The sequence below is a fragment of the Lynx rufus genome, unplaced genomic scaffold, assembly GCF_022079265.1.
Source record: "Lynx rufus isolate CCGP_SWC_20201006 ecotype Redwood Valley unplaced genomic scaffold, mLynRuf1.p SCAF_2, whole genome shotgun sequence".
Lineage (NCBI taxonomy): Eukaryota > Metazoa > Chordata > Mammalia > Carnivora > Felidae > Lynx > Lynx rufus.
In genome coordinates, this window is record NW_025814834.1 from 170,419,705 (window position 1) to 170,433,971 (window position 14,267).

General features: G+C 35.7%; 1 protein-coding gene across 1 annotated transcript in view; it reads left to right on the forward strand.

Moving 5' to 3' along the window:
• The window catches only part of ITGB3BP (integrin subunit beta 3 binding protein), a gene marked incomplete at its 5' end in the record, with an annotated part of 40,950 nt that overhangs the window by 16,245 nt on the left and 10,438 nt on the right, over positions 1 to 14,267 (forward strand). The window contains 3 exons of the mRNA XM_047084560.1: positions 10,384 to 10,462; positions 10,901 to 10,997; positions 11,440 to 11,499. Coding sequence (XP_046940516.1) covers positions 10,384 to 10,462; positions 10,901 to 10,997; positions 11,440 to 11,499 — 236 coding nt within the window. The remainder of the gene's footprint in view (positions 1 to 10,383; positions 10,463 to 10,900; positions 10,998 to 11,439; positions 11,500 to 14,267) is intronic.

Genomic DNA, 14,267 nt, shown 5'->3' on the forward strand with positions numbered 1-14,267 from the left:
GTAGGTTAGGGTTGTCCAGAGAAACAGAACCAATAGCAGATACATATATATGTAAGAATATAATAATAATACAGTATTAATAAAATATAATATTTAAAGATAATAAAATGGTATAGATATAATTCTTAATTAAAATGTATTGATAATGAGATATATATGTGTGTGTATATATATATATATATATATATATATATATAAATACTTGCATATATAGAGATACATTGATTATGAAGAATTGGCTCATAAAATTATAGAGGCTAAGTCTTACCATCTACCATCTGCAAGCCTGAGACCCAAGAAAGCCAGCAGTGTGATTCTAGTTCAAGTCCAAAGGCCTGATAATCAGGAGAGCTGATGGTATAAATCCTAGTTCAAGAGCAGGAAAAGAGCAGTGTCCCAATTCAGGCAGGCAAGCAGGGCACCAATCCCCCCTTCCTCCACTTTTGTTCTATTTAGCCCCTCAACAGATTGAATGATGCCCACCCACACTGGGAAGATAGTCTACCTTACTTAGTTTTTACTAAGGTGGTTATACTGTGGTGATTTTCTAACTCCTTCCTTCCTTCTATTAGTCGACCTTTTTAAAATTCATGAGTTCATAGTGATAAAGGTTTTTTCCTTGCCTTCCCTCTTTCCATATTCTCACCTCTTCTCAAACATTAGATCTTTGGTTCCTAACAGCAGCAATATATTTTCACATTTGCTCATTCTTATCACATACACAAAATAGTTTCAGAATTCCTGCACTCATAGCACTACTAAAAACAAAACTGCAAAGCACTCAAGATTTGTTTGCAATCTTTTGTTGTCTTTAATAAGACAACTAATAATACTGTTGGCAGTATATAGTCAAATTACTGTTCCAAAACTACTTGGATTAGTTCTTTAAGTTTTTTTTTATTTTAATTCCAGTATAGTTAACATACAGTGTTTTATTAGTTTCAGGTGTACAATATAGCAATTCAAGAATTCTATATAATACTCAGTGCTCATCATGATAAGTGTACTCTTTAATCCCTATCACCTATTTCACCCATCCCCCCACCCACCTCCCCTCTGATAACCATCAATTTGTTCTCTATAGATAAGAGTCTGTTTCTTGGTTTCTCTTTTTTTCCTTTGCTCATTTGTTTTGTTTCTTAAATTCCACATATGAGTGAAATCATACAGTATCTGTCTTTCTCAGACTAACTTATTTTACTTAGCATTATACTCTCTAGCCCCATCCATGTTGTTACAAATGGCAAGATTTCATTCTTTTTTATGGCTGAGTAATATTCCACTGTATGTATATGTGTATGTACATCTTTATCCATTCATCAGTCACTGGACACTTGGGCTGCTTCCATAATTTGACTATTGTAAATAGTGCTGTAATAAACATAAAACTGCATGTATCCCTTTGAATTAGTGTTTTTTTATGTGGGGAGGGGGCGGGTAAATACCCAGTGGTGCAATTACCAGATACTAGGATAGTTCTATTTTTAACTTTTTGAAGAACTTCCAAAAACACTGTTTTCTACAGTGGCTGCACCAGTGTGCGTCCCCACCAGGAGCACACAAAGGTTCCTTTTTCTCCACATTACTTGGATTAGTTGTTTGTTTGAAGAGTTAGTTATTCATTTCAAGTGGTTAGGTTCTCTTGTTTCTGTTTGTACTCAATTTAAATAGTCTCATCTTTTTTTATTTAATTTCACTCTTTAACTCTGTAAAACATTAATATGTTCCAAAAGCCAAAACTTTACAAAAAAGTATGTTCAGAGAAGTGTCATTCCCTGCCCCATTCTTTCTACCTACTCCCTGTAGGTAACCAAATTCATTAGTTTCTGGTTTACCTTTGCTATGTTTATTTTTATAAAATTAAGTCCTTTCATTTCTTTTTTCTGATTTCTCATTTCATACAAAGATGGCATACCATGTATACTTGTGTATGCTTTTTGTTTTTCAGTTATGTATTTGTCCTCAAATGACACCCTGTTAATCAACTTAGCAAGTTTAAAACATGAGAATTCTTCCAATAGGAAAATATGGTTCCATGTTCTAGGTTTAAATGTTTTTCCACAGAAAACAAGCCGTTAGTGACATATCAATAAAGCTCATTTATAAACAACCACCTACACATTACTATTTTATGTGAACTTCCATATCCTTTATATGCTGAAAGGAAAATATATTATATAATTCACTGCCATTGGCTTTTCTTCCTCTTGGCAGTTTGCTGCTGCCTACTGTCATTGCTCTGAAAATGCAGTAATGGTGACCATCCTTTTGTAGGGTTTATTTCCATTAAACTTCTTATTTTCAGCCTGTAGATTGGCATGCTACTGTGAAAAGTGAAACATAGAGATCATGTGTACCCTTTCCCCCCTTTCCTGACATGATAACATCTTGCAAAACTGTAGGACAGTATCACAACCAGGAAATTGACATTGCCACAATCCACTGATTTTTATTCAGATTTCTCAAGTTTCACATGTACTCTGTGTGTGTGTGTGTGTGTGTGTGTGTGTGTGTGTGTGTGTGTGTTTAGTTCTATGTAACTTTATCACATCCAGTTTCAAGTATCTGCTACCACAGTCAAGATACGGGACACTCCCATCACCACAAAAATCCCTCCTATTGTTTAAAGCTTATTTTTAACCACTGGTTTATTCTCTTGTAGACATAAAGGTAATTTTTTAGATTTAAAAAAAAAAAATTCAGGGCACCTAGGTGGCTCAGTCAGTTAAGCGTCCAATACTTGATTTCGGCTCAGGTCATGATCTCATGGTTTGTGGGCTCGAGCCCCACATTGTGCTCTGCACTGAGTGTGGAGCCTGCTTGGGACTCTCTCTGTCCTTTCTTTCTCTCTCTCTCTCTCTGTCCCTCCCTGCTTATGCTGTCTCTCTCTCTCTCTGTCAAAATAAATAAACATTTAAAAAAATTCCATACTAATTCAAATAAAACCTTTATCATTGTAATGAATTTTGCCAGAACTGGGTTTTCTATTTGTGTGTTATGTATACAATTAACTGTGACAGGTAGCCACTGTTCAGAATTCTATGTCTGAGTTTCTCTTTACTGTGTTTTAAGTATTCAGTCATGCAACAGGAATCTGAGTTATGAATCACTTTCTGCTTAAATCAGGATCTCTAGGGGTGAGTTAGTTGAAAATGCTTATCAAGGAGGGATGCCTGAATGGTTCAGTTGGTTAAGCATCTGACTCTTGATTTAGGCTCAGGTCATGATTTCATGGTTTGTGGGTTCAAGCCCTGTGTCGGGCTCTGGGCTGACAGTTTGGAGCCTGCTCTAAGGGATTCTCTTTCCCTCTCTCTCAATAAAATAAACTTAGAAAAAAAAAGAAAATGCTTATCAAAAACTTAAAAATAAAAATAAAGTTATGCCTATATTCTGTATATTTATTAAGAGACTTATTTTTCAGCTGTTCAAAATTTTTGACATGGAAGAATGAAAAATTTTCCCCAAAGATCAGTAACAAGATAGCCATGCCCATTTTCACCACTGGTGTTCAACATTTTACTGGCAATTCTAATCAGAGCAATTAGAGGGAAGGAAGAAAAGGAGGGAGGGAATGAAGAAAGAAAGGAAGAAAACAAAGGCATCCATTTGGAAAGGAAGAAATAAAACTATCTCTATTTGCAGACAACAATAAGGTACCTAGGAATAAACCTAAGTAAAGTGGTAAAAGATCTATACTCTGAAAACTATACAACACTTATGAAAGAAATTGAAGAGGACACAAAGAAATGGAAAAACATTCCGTGCTCATAGATAGGAAGAACAGACATTGTTAAGATGTCTGTACTACCCAAAGCAATCTACACATTATACATTTAATGCAATCCCTACCAAAATACCAACAGTGGGGCTCCTGGATGGCTCAGTCAGTTAAGAGTCTGACTCTTGATTTTGGTTCAGGTCGTGATCTCATGGTTCATGGGTTCAAGACCCAAATCAGGCTGCATGCAGAGCTGCTTGGAATTCTCTCTCTCTCTCTCTCTCTCTCTCTCTGCCCCTTCCCCTCCCTCCCTCTCTGTCTTTCTCTCTCTCTCTTTCAAAATAAATAATAAACTTAAAAAAAATACCACCAGCATTTTTCAGAGAGCTAGAACAAACAGTCCTAAAATTTATGCAACCACAAAATGTATGGAACCACAAAAGACCCTGAATAGCAAAAGCAATCCTGAAAAAACAAAACTGGAGGCATCGATTCCAGATTTCAAGCTATATTACAAAGCTGTAGTCATCGAGAGAGTACAGTCCTGGCACAAAAATAGACATGTAGATGAATGGAACAAAATAGAAAATCCAGAAATGGACCCTCAGCTATATGGTCAACTAATCTTGGACAAAGCAGGGAAGAATATCCAATGGAAAAAGACAGTCTCTTCAACAAATGGTGTTGAGAAAACTGGACGGCGACATGCAGAAGAATGAAACTAGACCACTTTCTTACACCATACATGCAAATAAATTCAAAATGGATGAAAGACCTAAATGTGAGACAGGAAACCATCAAAATCCTAGAGGAGGACACAGGCAGCAACCTCTTTGACGTTGGCCACAGCAACTTCTTACCAGACACACCAAAGGCAAGGGAAACAAAAGCAAACTGTTGGGACTTCATCAAGATAAAAAGCCTCTGCACAGCAAGGAAACAATCAACAAAACTAAAAGGCAGCCTATGGAATGGGAGAAGATATTTGGGAATGACATAACAGATAGGGGGTTAGTATCAAAAATCTATAAAGAACTTACCAAACTTAACACCCAAAAAACAAATAACTCAGTTGAGAAATGGGCAGAAGGGGCGCTTAAGCATCTAACTCTTGATTTCGGTTCAGGTCGTGATCACACAGTTTGTGGGTTCAAGCCCTGCATCAAAGCCTGCTTGGGATTCTTTCCCTCTCCCTCTCTCTGCCCCTCCCCCACTCGTGCACATGCTCTCCCTCAAAATAAATAAACTTAAAAGAAAAAAAAAATGGGCAGAAGACATGAATAGACACTTTTCCAAAGACATCCAGATGGCTAGCAGACACATGAAAAGATGCCCAACATCACTTATCATCAGGAAAATACAAATCAGAACCATAATGAGATTACCACCTCACACCTGTCAGAATGGCTAAAATTAACAACATAGGAAAGAATAAGTGTTGGTGAGGATGGAGAGAAAAGGGGAACCCTCTTGCGCTGTTGGTGGGAATGCAAACTGGTGCAGCCACTCTTGAGAGCAATATGGAGGTGCCTCAAGAAACTAAAGCCAGAACTACCCTACAATCCAGCAATTGCACTATTAGGTATCCACCCAAAGGATACAAAAATACAGATTTGAAGAGAAACACGCACCCCAGTGTTTACAGCAGCATTATCAACAATAGCCAAACTATGGGGAGAGCCCAAATATCCACTGACTGAAGAATAGATAAAGAAGATGTGTGTGTGTGTGTGCACGCACGTGCGAGTGTGTAATGGAATATCACTCGGCCATCAAAAACACTGTAATCTTGCCATTTGCAATGATGTGGATGGAGCTAGAATATATTATGCTAAGCGAAATAGGTCAGTCAAAAAAGACATACGGTGTAATTTCACTCATGTGAAATTTAAGAAAGAAAACAGATGAACATAGCGGAAGGGAAGGAAAAATAAGACAAGAACAGGGAGGCAAACCATAAGAGACTCCTAAATACATAGAACAAACCGAGGGTTGCTGGAGGAAAGGTAGATGGGTGATGGGCTAACTGGGTGATGGGTACTAAAGAGGGCACTTGTGATGAGCACTGTGTGTTGTATATAAGTGATGAATCACTGAATTCTCCTGAAACCAGTACTACACTGCATGTTAACTAAAATTTAGATTTAGGGCGCCTGGGTGGCGCAGTCGGTTAAGCGTCCGACTTCAGCCAGGTCACGATCTCGCGGTCCGTGAGTTCGAGCCCCGCGTCAGGCTCTGGGCTGATGGCTCAGAGCCTGGAGCCTGTTTCCGATTCTGTGTCTCCCTCTCTCTCTGCCCCTCCCCCGTTCATGCTCTGTCTCTCTCTGTCCCAAAAATAAATAAACGTTGAAAAAAAAAAATTAAAAAAAAAAATAAAATTTAGATTTAAAAAATATATGTAAAAAAAAAAAAGAAAATCCCAAAGAATGCACATTGACTATGTTCCTTATTGTTTAACCCTGAATAATTAAATAATTTGTGTTTTGGTTTCCTTATCTGTAAAATGGAGATAATATTTACCGCAGAGAGTTATTTTAAAGGTTAAGATATAGCTTGTAGCATATAAAGTAACAAGTATAGTGTTTTGACTTTAGAAAGAGCTCAAAAAAAATTTAGTAATATATTTCATTATTACAGTCCAGCTGTCATCCAAAATAATCAGTTTAGATAAATAGAATTAATTAGATAAATAGAGGTTCTGTGACCTATTTACCTTTTTCTGTATAAGACATAGGAAGTATTAGGAGGGTAAAGAAAAACCTGAGGATTTTGTCCCTTTTTTTTTTTCCTTTCCTTTTAGAGAGAGACAGAGCGCAACCAGAGGAAGGGCAGAGAGAGAGGGACACAGAATCCAAAGCGGGCTCCAGGCTCTGAGCTGTCAGCACAGAGCCTGACATAGGGCTCGAACTCGCGAGCCATGAGATCACAGCCTGAGCCAAAGTCAGATGCTTAACCGATTAAGCCACCCAGGTGCTTGGGATTTTGTCCCTTTAACATTCACATAACTTGCAGGTTTCTTGAGATTTTATACAAAAACGGTCTCTTACAGGTAGTGACTTTGATATCAGTTTTTAGTAATGGAATTAATTAAAAGTTCATTTGTGGCCTTTGAGAGTGTCGGTAGAGTAGTAAGGCAGAAATCTGAATATAAGAGTTTAATTTCAGTATTGAAGAGTAGAGACTGTATCAGACCATTATTTTGAGCATTTTTTTGATTTGTGAAAAAAAAAAGAGTATTTGTTAAATTAAGTAAAAGAGAGTTAAGCAGCATCAGGGACCCAGCAAATCATATATGTACTTATAATATTGACCATCAATACTGCTGTAAAATTTTGATAGCGTTCATAGCTTAGTCCAGAAAATGAAGAAAACAAATAGGTAGGAAATCCAGGATTGCACATTAGAAGGACATGTGTGTGGCAGAAGGTTAACGGGCTGAGTAATTAACCTTCTTTTTTCTATTTGTAATTATCCCCAGCCTTATTGAAGTATAATTAACAAATAAAATTGTATGTATTTAAAGTGTATAACATGATGATTTGAAGTGTGTGTGTGTGTGTGTGTGTGCGCGCGCGCGCGCGCACGCGCGTGTGTGCGTACCCATTCTAAGAAACTGGTTGCCATCAAGATGGGAGGAGCTGATTTCATTTAGGAAGAAGTAAAAGGAGGAGGAGGAGAGGAAAAGAGATTAAAATAAAGAGGGGAGTCACCTAACTGGCTCAGTCAGTGAAGCATGTGATTCTCGATCTCAGGGTCATGAGTTTGAGCCACATATGAGCTTAGCCACATTACCTAAAAATTAAATTAAATTTAAATTAAAAAAAATAAAATAATGGGAATAAATAAATGGGAATAAAAAATAAAATAATAGTGTCCACCAGTTTACTTGGTCTTGCAGTGAAGACAAGTTTCCCTCCAAAAGCAGCTTACGCATGTGAAGGATATCTTAAAAAAACAGTTTCCCCAGATATTTGATACTCAGTTCCTTCAGCTCTCCAAGGCTGTCAATAACAGTTTGCTTAGCTGAGCCCCTCAATAATATCTTAACTTGAGAGAGAATTGTTAACAGGTCTTTTTGGGATGCTACATTGCACAACTCCTGGGGGCACCATTCACATCTTTATCTGAACAAAGCTTCTTGGAGTCATTCAAGATGGCAACGCTGCAGGACCCACCCCCACACAATTCCATGAGGGTCAACAGGGAATATCATCAGTTCCTTAAAGTATGGTAAGACAGTGTAGAGAGGCTCCGTCACTTCAGTCCTCCCAGGAAAAGAATGCAAGGTAAAGAACCCTTAGGATTGCTTCTCATAGCGAAGTAACGCATTTGCCTCAGCTATAGCCCCCTGAGGTAGTTGGTGATCGTTGGTGTAATGTAGGAGAGTCTGGAGGTTCCCAGCCCTGAATGGGAGTCATTTAAAACCTCTTGCTCCTTCAGACTCTCGGAGCTCAGTGGAAGGGGCTGGAATTCCTTTATGACACTCTCTCTCCAACTGAAGTTCAGGTGGTAAGCAAGCAAGGCCTCAGACAAGTGACTTTTAATTGAAAGTACATAATAATAGGGGCACCTTGGTGGCTCAGTTAGTTGAGCATCTGACTCTTAATCTCAGCTCAGGTCATGATCTCACACAGTTCATGGGTTTGAGCCCCAAGTCGGGCTCTGCCTGGATTCTCTCTCCCTCTCTCTCTGCCCATGCCCTACTGACGTACACATGCTCTCTCATTTTCCTTACGTAAGTTTTAGCTTTTGCATAAATAACTGTCTCTCCATTCCTTGTTTGCATACTTAATCTATTTTACTTGGTTGAAACATACTGTACCTATTCATCCTGTATGAAAATTTAACATATTTGTCTTATTTGTAATAGCACAGAAATGTTAATAGATAACACTGATGTGATTTTGAAAAGCATTTAAATAGAATTTCTAGTTTCTCTCATAAAATCAATAGTATAGATTTGTGGTCTCTGAAACAGTAGTCACTAGCCAGCCACACATGGCTAATGAGCATTTGAAATGTGACTAGTCTGAAATGAGATGTGCTATGAATATAAAGTACATACCGGATTTTGAAAAAAAGCATAATGGAGAGGATGTGGAGAAACGGGAACCCTCTTGCACTGTTGGTGGGAATGCAAATTGGTGCAGCCACTCTGGAAAACAGTGTGGAGGTTCCTCAAAAAATTAAAAATAGACCTACCCTATGACCCAGCAATAGCACTGCTAGGAATTTACCCAAGGGATACGGGAGTGCTGATGCATAGGGGCATTTGTACCCCAATGTTTATAGCAGCACTCTCAACAATAGCCAAATTATGGAAAGAGCCTAAATGTCCAGCAACTGATGAATGGATAAAGAAATTGTTGTTTATATACACGATAGAATACTACATGGCAATGAGAAAGAATGAAATATGGCCCTTTGTAGCAACATGGATGGAACTGGAGAGTGTTATGCTAAGTGAAATAAGCCATACAGAGAAAGACAGATACAATATGGTTTCACTCTTATGTGGATCCTAAGAAACTTAACAAAACCCATGGGACAGGGGAAGGAAAAAAAAAAAAAAAAGAGGTTAGAGTGGGAGAGAGCCAAAGCGTAAGAGACTCTTAAAACCTGAGAACAAACTGAGGGTTGATGGGGGATGGGAGGGTGGGGAGGGTGGGTGATGGGTATTGAGGAGGGCACCTTTTGGGATGAGCACTGGGTGTTGTACGGAAACCAATTTGACAATAAACTTCATATATTGAAAAAAAAAGCATAAAATATCTCATGAATAATTTTTATTGATTACATGTTGAAATGATAATACTTTGGATATATTGGTTAAATAAAATATAGTATTAAAATTAAGTTCACTTATTTCTTTTTACTTCTTTTATTGTGGCTACTAGAAAACTTTAAATTACATATGTGGCTTACATTTTATTTCTATTAGACTGCACTGATATAGATTATCATATACAGCTATGAGACTGTATAAAAATTGGAAAAGACACTAAAACTGCAAGAACAAGGGAATGGTTAAATCATTTTGGTATGTTTACTAGGTACAATATTGTGCAGCCTTTAAATTATAAACATATGGGTGATGTGGCCAAAAACAAATATGTAATATTATATTAAGGGCAGAAAGTATGATATAAAGTTATAGAAATTAAAAAAAAAAAAACAAAAACCTAAGGGAATTTTTCCAGTATGGTAGCATGCTAACTAGAGATAGGTTCAGTAGACAGGATTACAAGTGAAGTTTTCTTTGTTTCCAAATTTAATAGAGTGCCTTTGTAATCTTTTTCACACTGAAATATATGAAAACCGTAAAACTTCTTTTCCTATTACAAAAATTACTGGGTAACACTGACTCACAGATTTCGATGGTGTATTAGTGTTCACTTTGAGAAGGGAGCAAGCCAACTAACCACATCTTCACATCCTCTCCCACTGCTCAGCGAAAATCCCAAAGACAGGGTGATTGGTCACATACACTGTGTTTGTAAAGGGATGAAAGAATGATGGAGGAACATTTACATCTTCCACTGCTTTTTAAAGAAAAGAATTAGAAAAATGAACCTAAGATCTCTTAAAAAGAATTAAAGCTGTGAAAATGACGTGCTGTGTTTAAATGCTGATCTTGCTAAATATGTATATTTTTTCATTTATAGATTCATGGTGTTGCTGTCTCAAGTTGAAAAATCATCAGAAGAAATCCTGGAAATAATGCAAAATTTAAGTAGTATACAGGTTTGCTTTTTTTTTTTCTTTTGAGATGTATAATTTTTCATATATCTCCTACCCCATTTGAAAAAAGAAGATAGGAAAGAAGCCCTAAATTGGAGAATCCAATCCAGGAAAGAACTTACAGGGAATATGTCTAGTTACTTTTTATGTAGGAATTTCTTTTCTTATATGAACATTAATTAACCATAATATTTTAGTAAGATCTGGCTTTTTCACATTTAAAAGTAAATTTGTGGATCATGTTTAGTGTTTTTAATAAATTATTTTTATTCAGGCATTTTAAAGCTTGCAGTAGTTGACCTACCAGAAAAAAAGTTAAACTTCCTACCACAGAATTCAAGTTTTTCAGATGAAAGAAACAGTAAACTGTATTTTTACTAGACTTGTCAGCAATGTTGTATTTGTAGAGAACTTAACTCATTTAAGATGTCTTTCTTTTAGGCTTTGGAGGGCAGTAGAGAGCTTGGAAAGCTCATTGGTATCTCCCGTATGTCATGTTTCTTCTTACAAAAAGAAATGCAGAAAACGAAAGAACTAAGTAAGAAAAATTCATGAGTTTTCAATGACATCTCCATTCCTTATTTGTAAACTTATATATGTATTCTAATATTCTTAATTTTAGAGATAAGCCTAATAGTTTTTCCCATATTTAAATCTGATAGACTTTTTTATCTATGGCACTACTGGACATGTATTGAAAATATTATTTAGAAAATCAGAAGCCATATATCTTTTACCACGATATGTTATTTCAGGGATTCTTGCTGAATATGAAGGGAAAGAATATGCCTTTGCAAATGAATATCAGGCTTTTTAAAAATTTGGTGCTCATTATTTAAGGAAGATATAATAAGGTATTGCATTTTGTACTTGAAATCTATGTGTATTACTTAAAATTATTTTTTTTCATTAAGTGTTTCTAAGATGAGAAATTATTTGCATTCCACGTTAGTTCTTAACATGGGATTTTTTTTTTTTAGTGACAAAAGTAACAAAACAAAAACTCTTTGAAAAGAAGAGTTCAGGACCTCCCAACAAAGGTAAAGAGTTGTGTTTTAATTTATAAAAAAAAGATCCTTTCATCTCATTTCGCCATTTAAAACCAATCATCATGAGCCCTTTTTTAGTGTGATCTTCTAAAAAATCATGAACCCCATTTGAAAAACCTTATACTGGATTTGGCAGACTATGATAACTTCCCTGATGATTAAACTTTTAAAATATCTTTTGAAATACAATTTTCAGTTTAAGATTTAAATTTGGTCTTTTTATTAAAAGTTATTGAGAATACAGACAAATAGGGGCAACAATGCATTAATATATAACAATTTTTGGTGTTGAATTAGGATTATACATTGCATAAAAAGTTACTCGGTAACCAGTGTTCTGAAAACTTTCAGAGTATTAATGATGTTTGATCTACTGTGAACCCATATGCCTCTGAGCATTTCACAGTATGGGAAACGAAATTAGCAGGTTTTCCCATAACACATGCATATCCATACCTCAGTAAGCAAAATGATCGTGGACTATAAAATATTAAAACCTTTAGACCAACTTAAGAAGGATCATTTTAATATTACTGACATCAATGCCATTTTGCAATCCCTGCAAACGTATGAGGCATAACTGAAACTACTTCAGCCAATCTAGTATATGAGACTATATTTAGGATTATTTAGGATCTTTAACAAGTCTGTGGTGAGACTGCCGCGGGAACTGTTGGGATTCCCTGCTGCTTACTTCCGAGGCCACCTGGGTAATTAATACAGGGCAAGAGCCCTGGCAGTACTCCTCCAGAACTCATGTGGGAAGAGAGCTGAGCAGGCTTCCTGAGCCTTTCAGTTGAGCAGCTAACTTCCGCCGTGATCGCAAGAATTTAAGAACATGAAAGCAGCTCTTAGAAAAGACTTGAGGTCTCTTCCCTCCTATACTGTGAAACTTGATTATAATGTGTAACTGGATTTCAATGGTTTTAGTCTCCTTTAACATGAGAAATTTTAGAGGATCATAATGGGAAATTGTAATGATTATTATTTCCCATCTAGAGGAAATCTCTCTTCTTTATATTCTGTGCCAGTGGTATGAATATTTTTTTTTAATCTGTAATTTTCTAGAATTGGCTAGAATTAGGCTTTACATAGTTGGCTTTCACCAAGTTTTGAGAAATGAGGAAGGGAAAGTTGTAGAATAAATAAGTGAATCATCATTTTAATAATGGGAAAAAATTTTTCCAAAAGTATTTTTTCCCTCCCTGAACATTTATTAAGACATTTATTAAGACATGTGGTAAAAAGTTGTCTCCTTTCAGTTATCTAGTATATACCAATTCTTTGTGTATATACATGACCAGCCTTAAAACTATTTTCTAGTATTTTAGGGATTAAAACTGACTTGCCCTTTACCAGGCCTTCCCTAAGGGCCAAGTGTTTGTTCATGTATAAAGGAGATCCTGTGACTAAATCATGTTTTAAAATTTCTAATAAGAATTGAATATTTGTTGTGGTGTAAATGAAAACTGAATTTAGATACATAAAATATGTAGTAGCTATGTATATAGATATATATTTTATATCTATATATATCACAATATATGTCATCTTCTGTTTCTGTTTCTTGGCAAGAGCTGCTTTAGCTCTTTATATTTCCTGAGTTTATTCAAATCTTCGTTAGCCTTTTAACTAATTTTTTAAAAGTATTGTTGTCTGAAAAATCTTTTGAAGGTTACTTTTTTTATAATATGAGTTTGAGTATTTTTACTGAGTGTTTTTCTTTCTCTCTCTGGTTCGTAATATATATTTTTTTTATTTTGGTGGTTTTATTTTGTTTTTGATTAAAGATGATACACACCAACACATACATATATATACATATGTAAGTTATACACGTATATACATATATATATATATATACATATACATATAGTTATACATGTATATATATATGTATATATATGTATATACGTGTATAACTTTTTTGCTGAGTTAATTTTTAACCCCTTTTATTTACACATTCATTTACAAGGACTTTGCTAGTGCTTTGGCATGTGAAACTAATTTGCTTTGTATATACATTCCTTATTTAGGGATCAAGCCTTCAGCTTTTTATAGAAATTTCTAATGTACTCCTTTCTTTTACTATGCTATTATCTAGAATTGTTTAAATTTTAAAATGTTTTGGGAATATTCATAATATTAGAAATTATATAATATAAAAACAACTCCCATAATATGTATGGGATTTGTTTTATTAGGTACTGAATGAAAATAAGAACAGGGGCGTCTGGGTGGCTCAGTTGGTTAAGCGTCTGACTTTGGCTCAGGTCATGATCTCACATTTCATGGGTTCGAACCCATGTACCCAGCTGTACTGACAGCTCAGAGCCTGGAACCTGCTTCGGATTCTGTCTTCCTCGCTCTCTGCCCCTCCCCCACTTACTCTCTGTCTCTCTCTGTTTCTCAAAAATAAATAAACATTGAAAAAAAAATTTTTTAAGAAAAAAATTGCTTGTTTTACTATCAAAAGAATGTCCTTCAGATTCTCATAAAATTTTCCTAGGATAGTTAAAATAGACAATATCAGGAAAATTCCAGCATTTATGCTATTGTTGCCCCTTCAGCTTGGTCCTTTAGTTCTATTTATTTTTCCATGTCAGGAAAAATAGCTTGTTTGGCATCCGTTGCAGTCTTTATGACAGGCAGAGCAGTATAATTGTAAAAATAACATGCTTAGTGATTTAAATAAATAGACATCTGACACACATTCTTAAGGCTTTATGTAACATTCAGGGAAAATTAAAACATACACA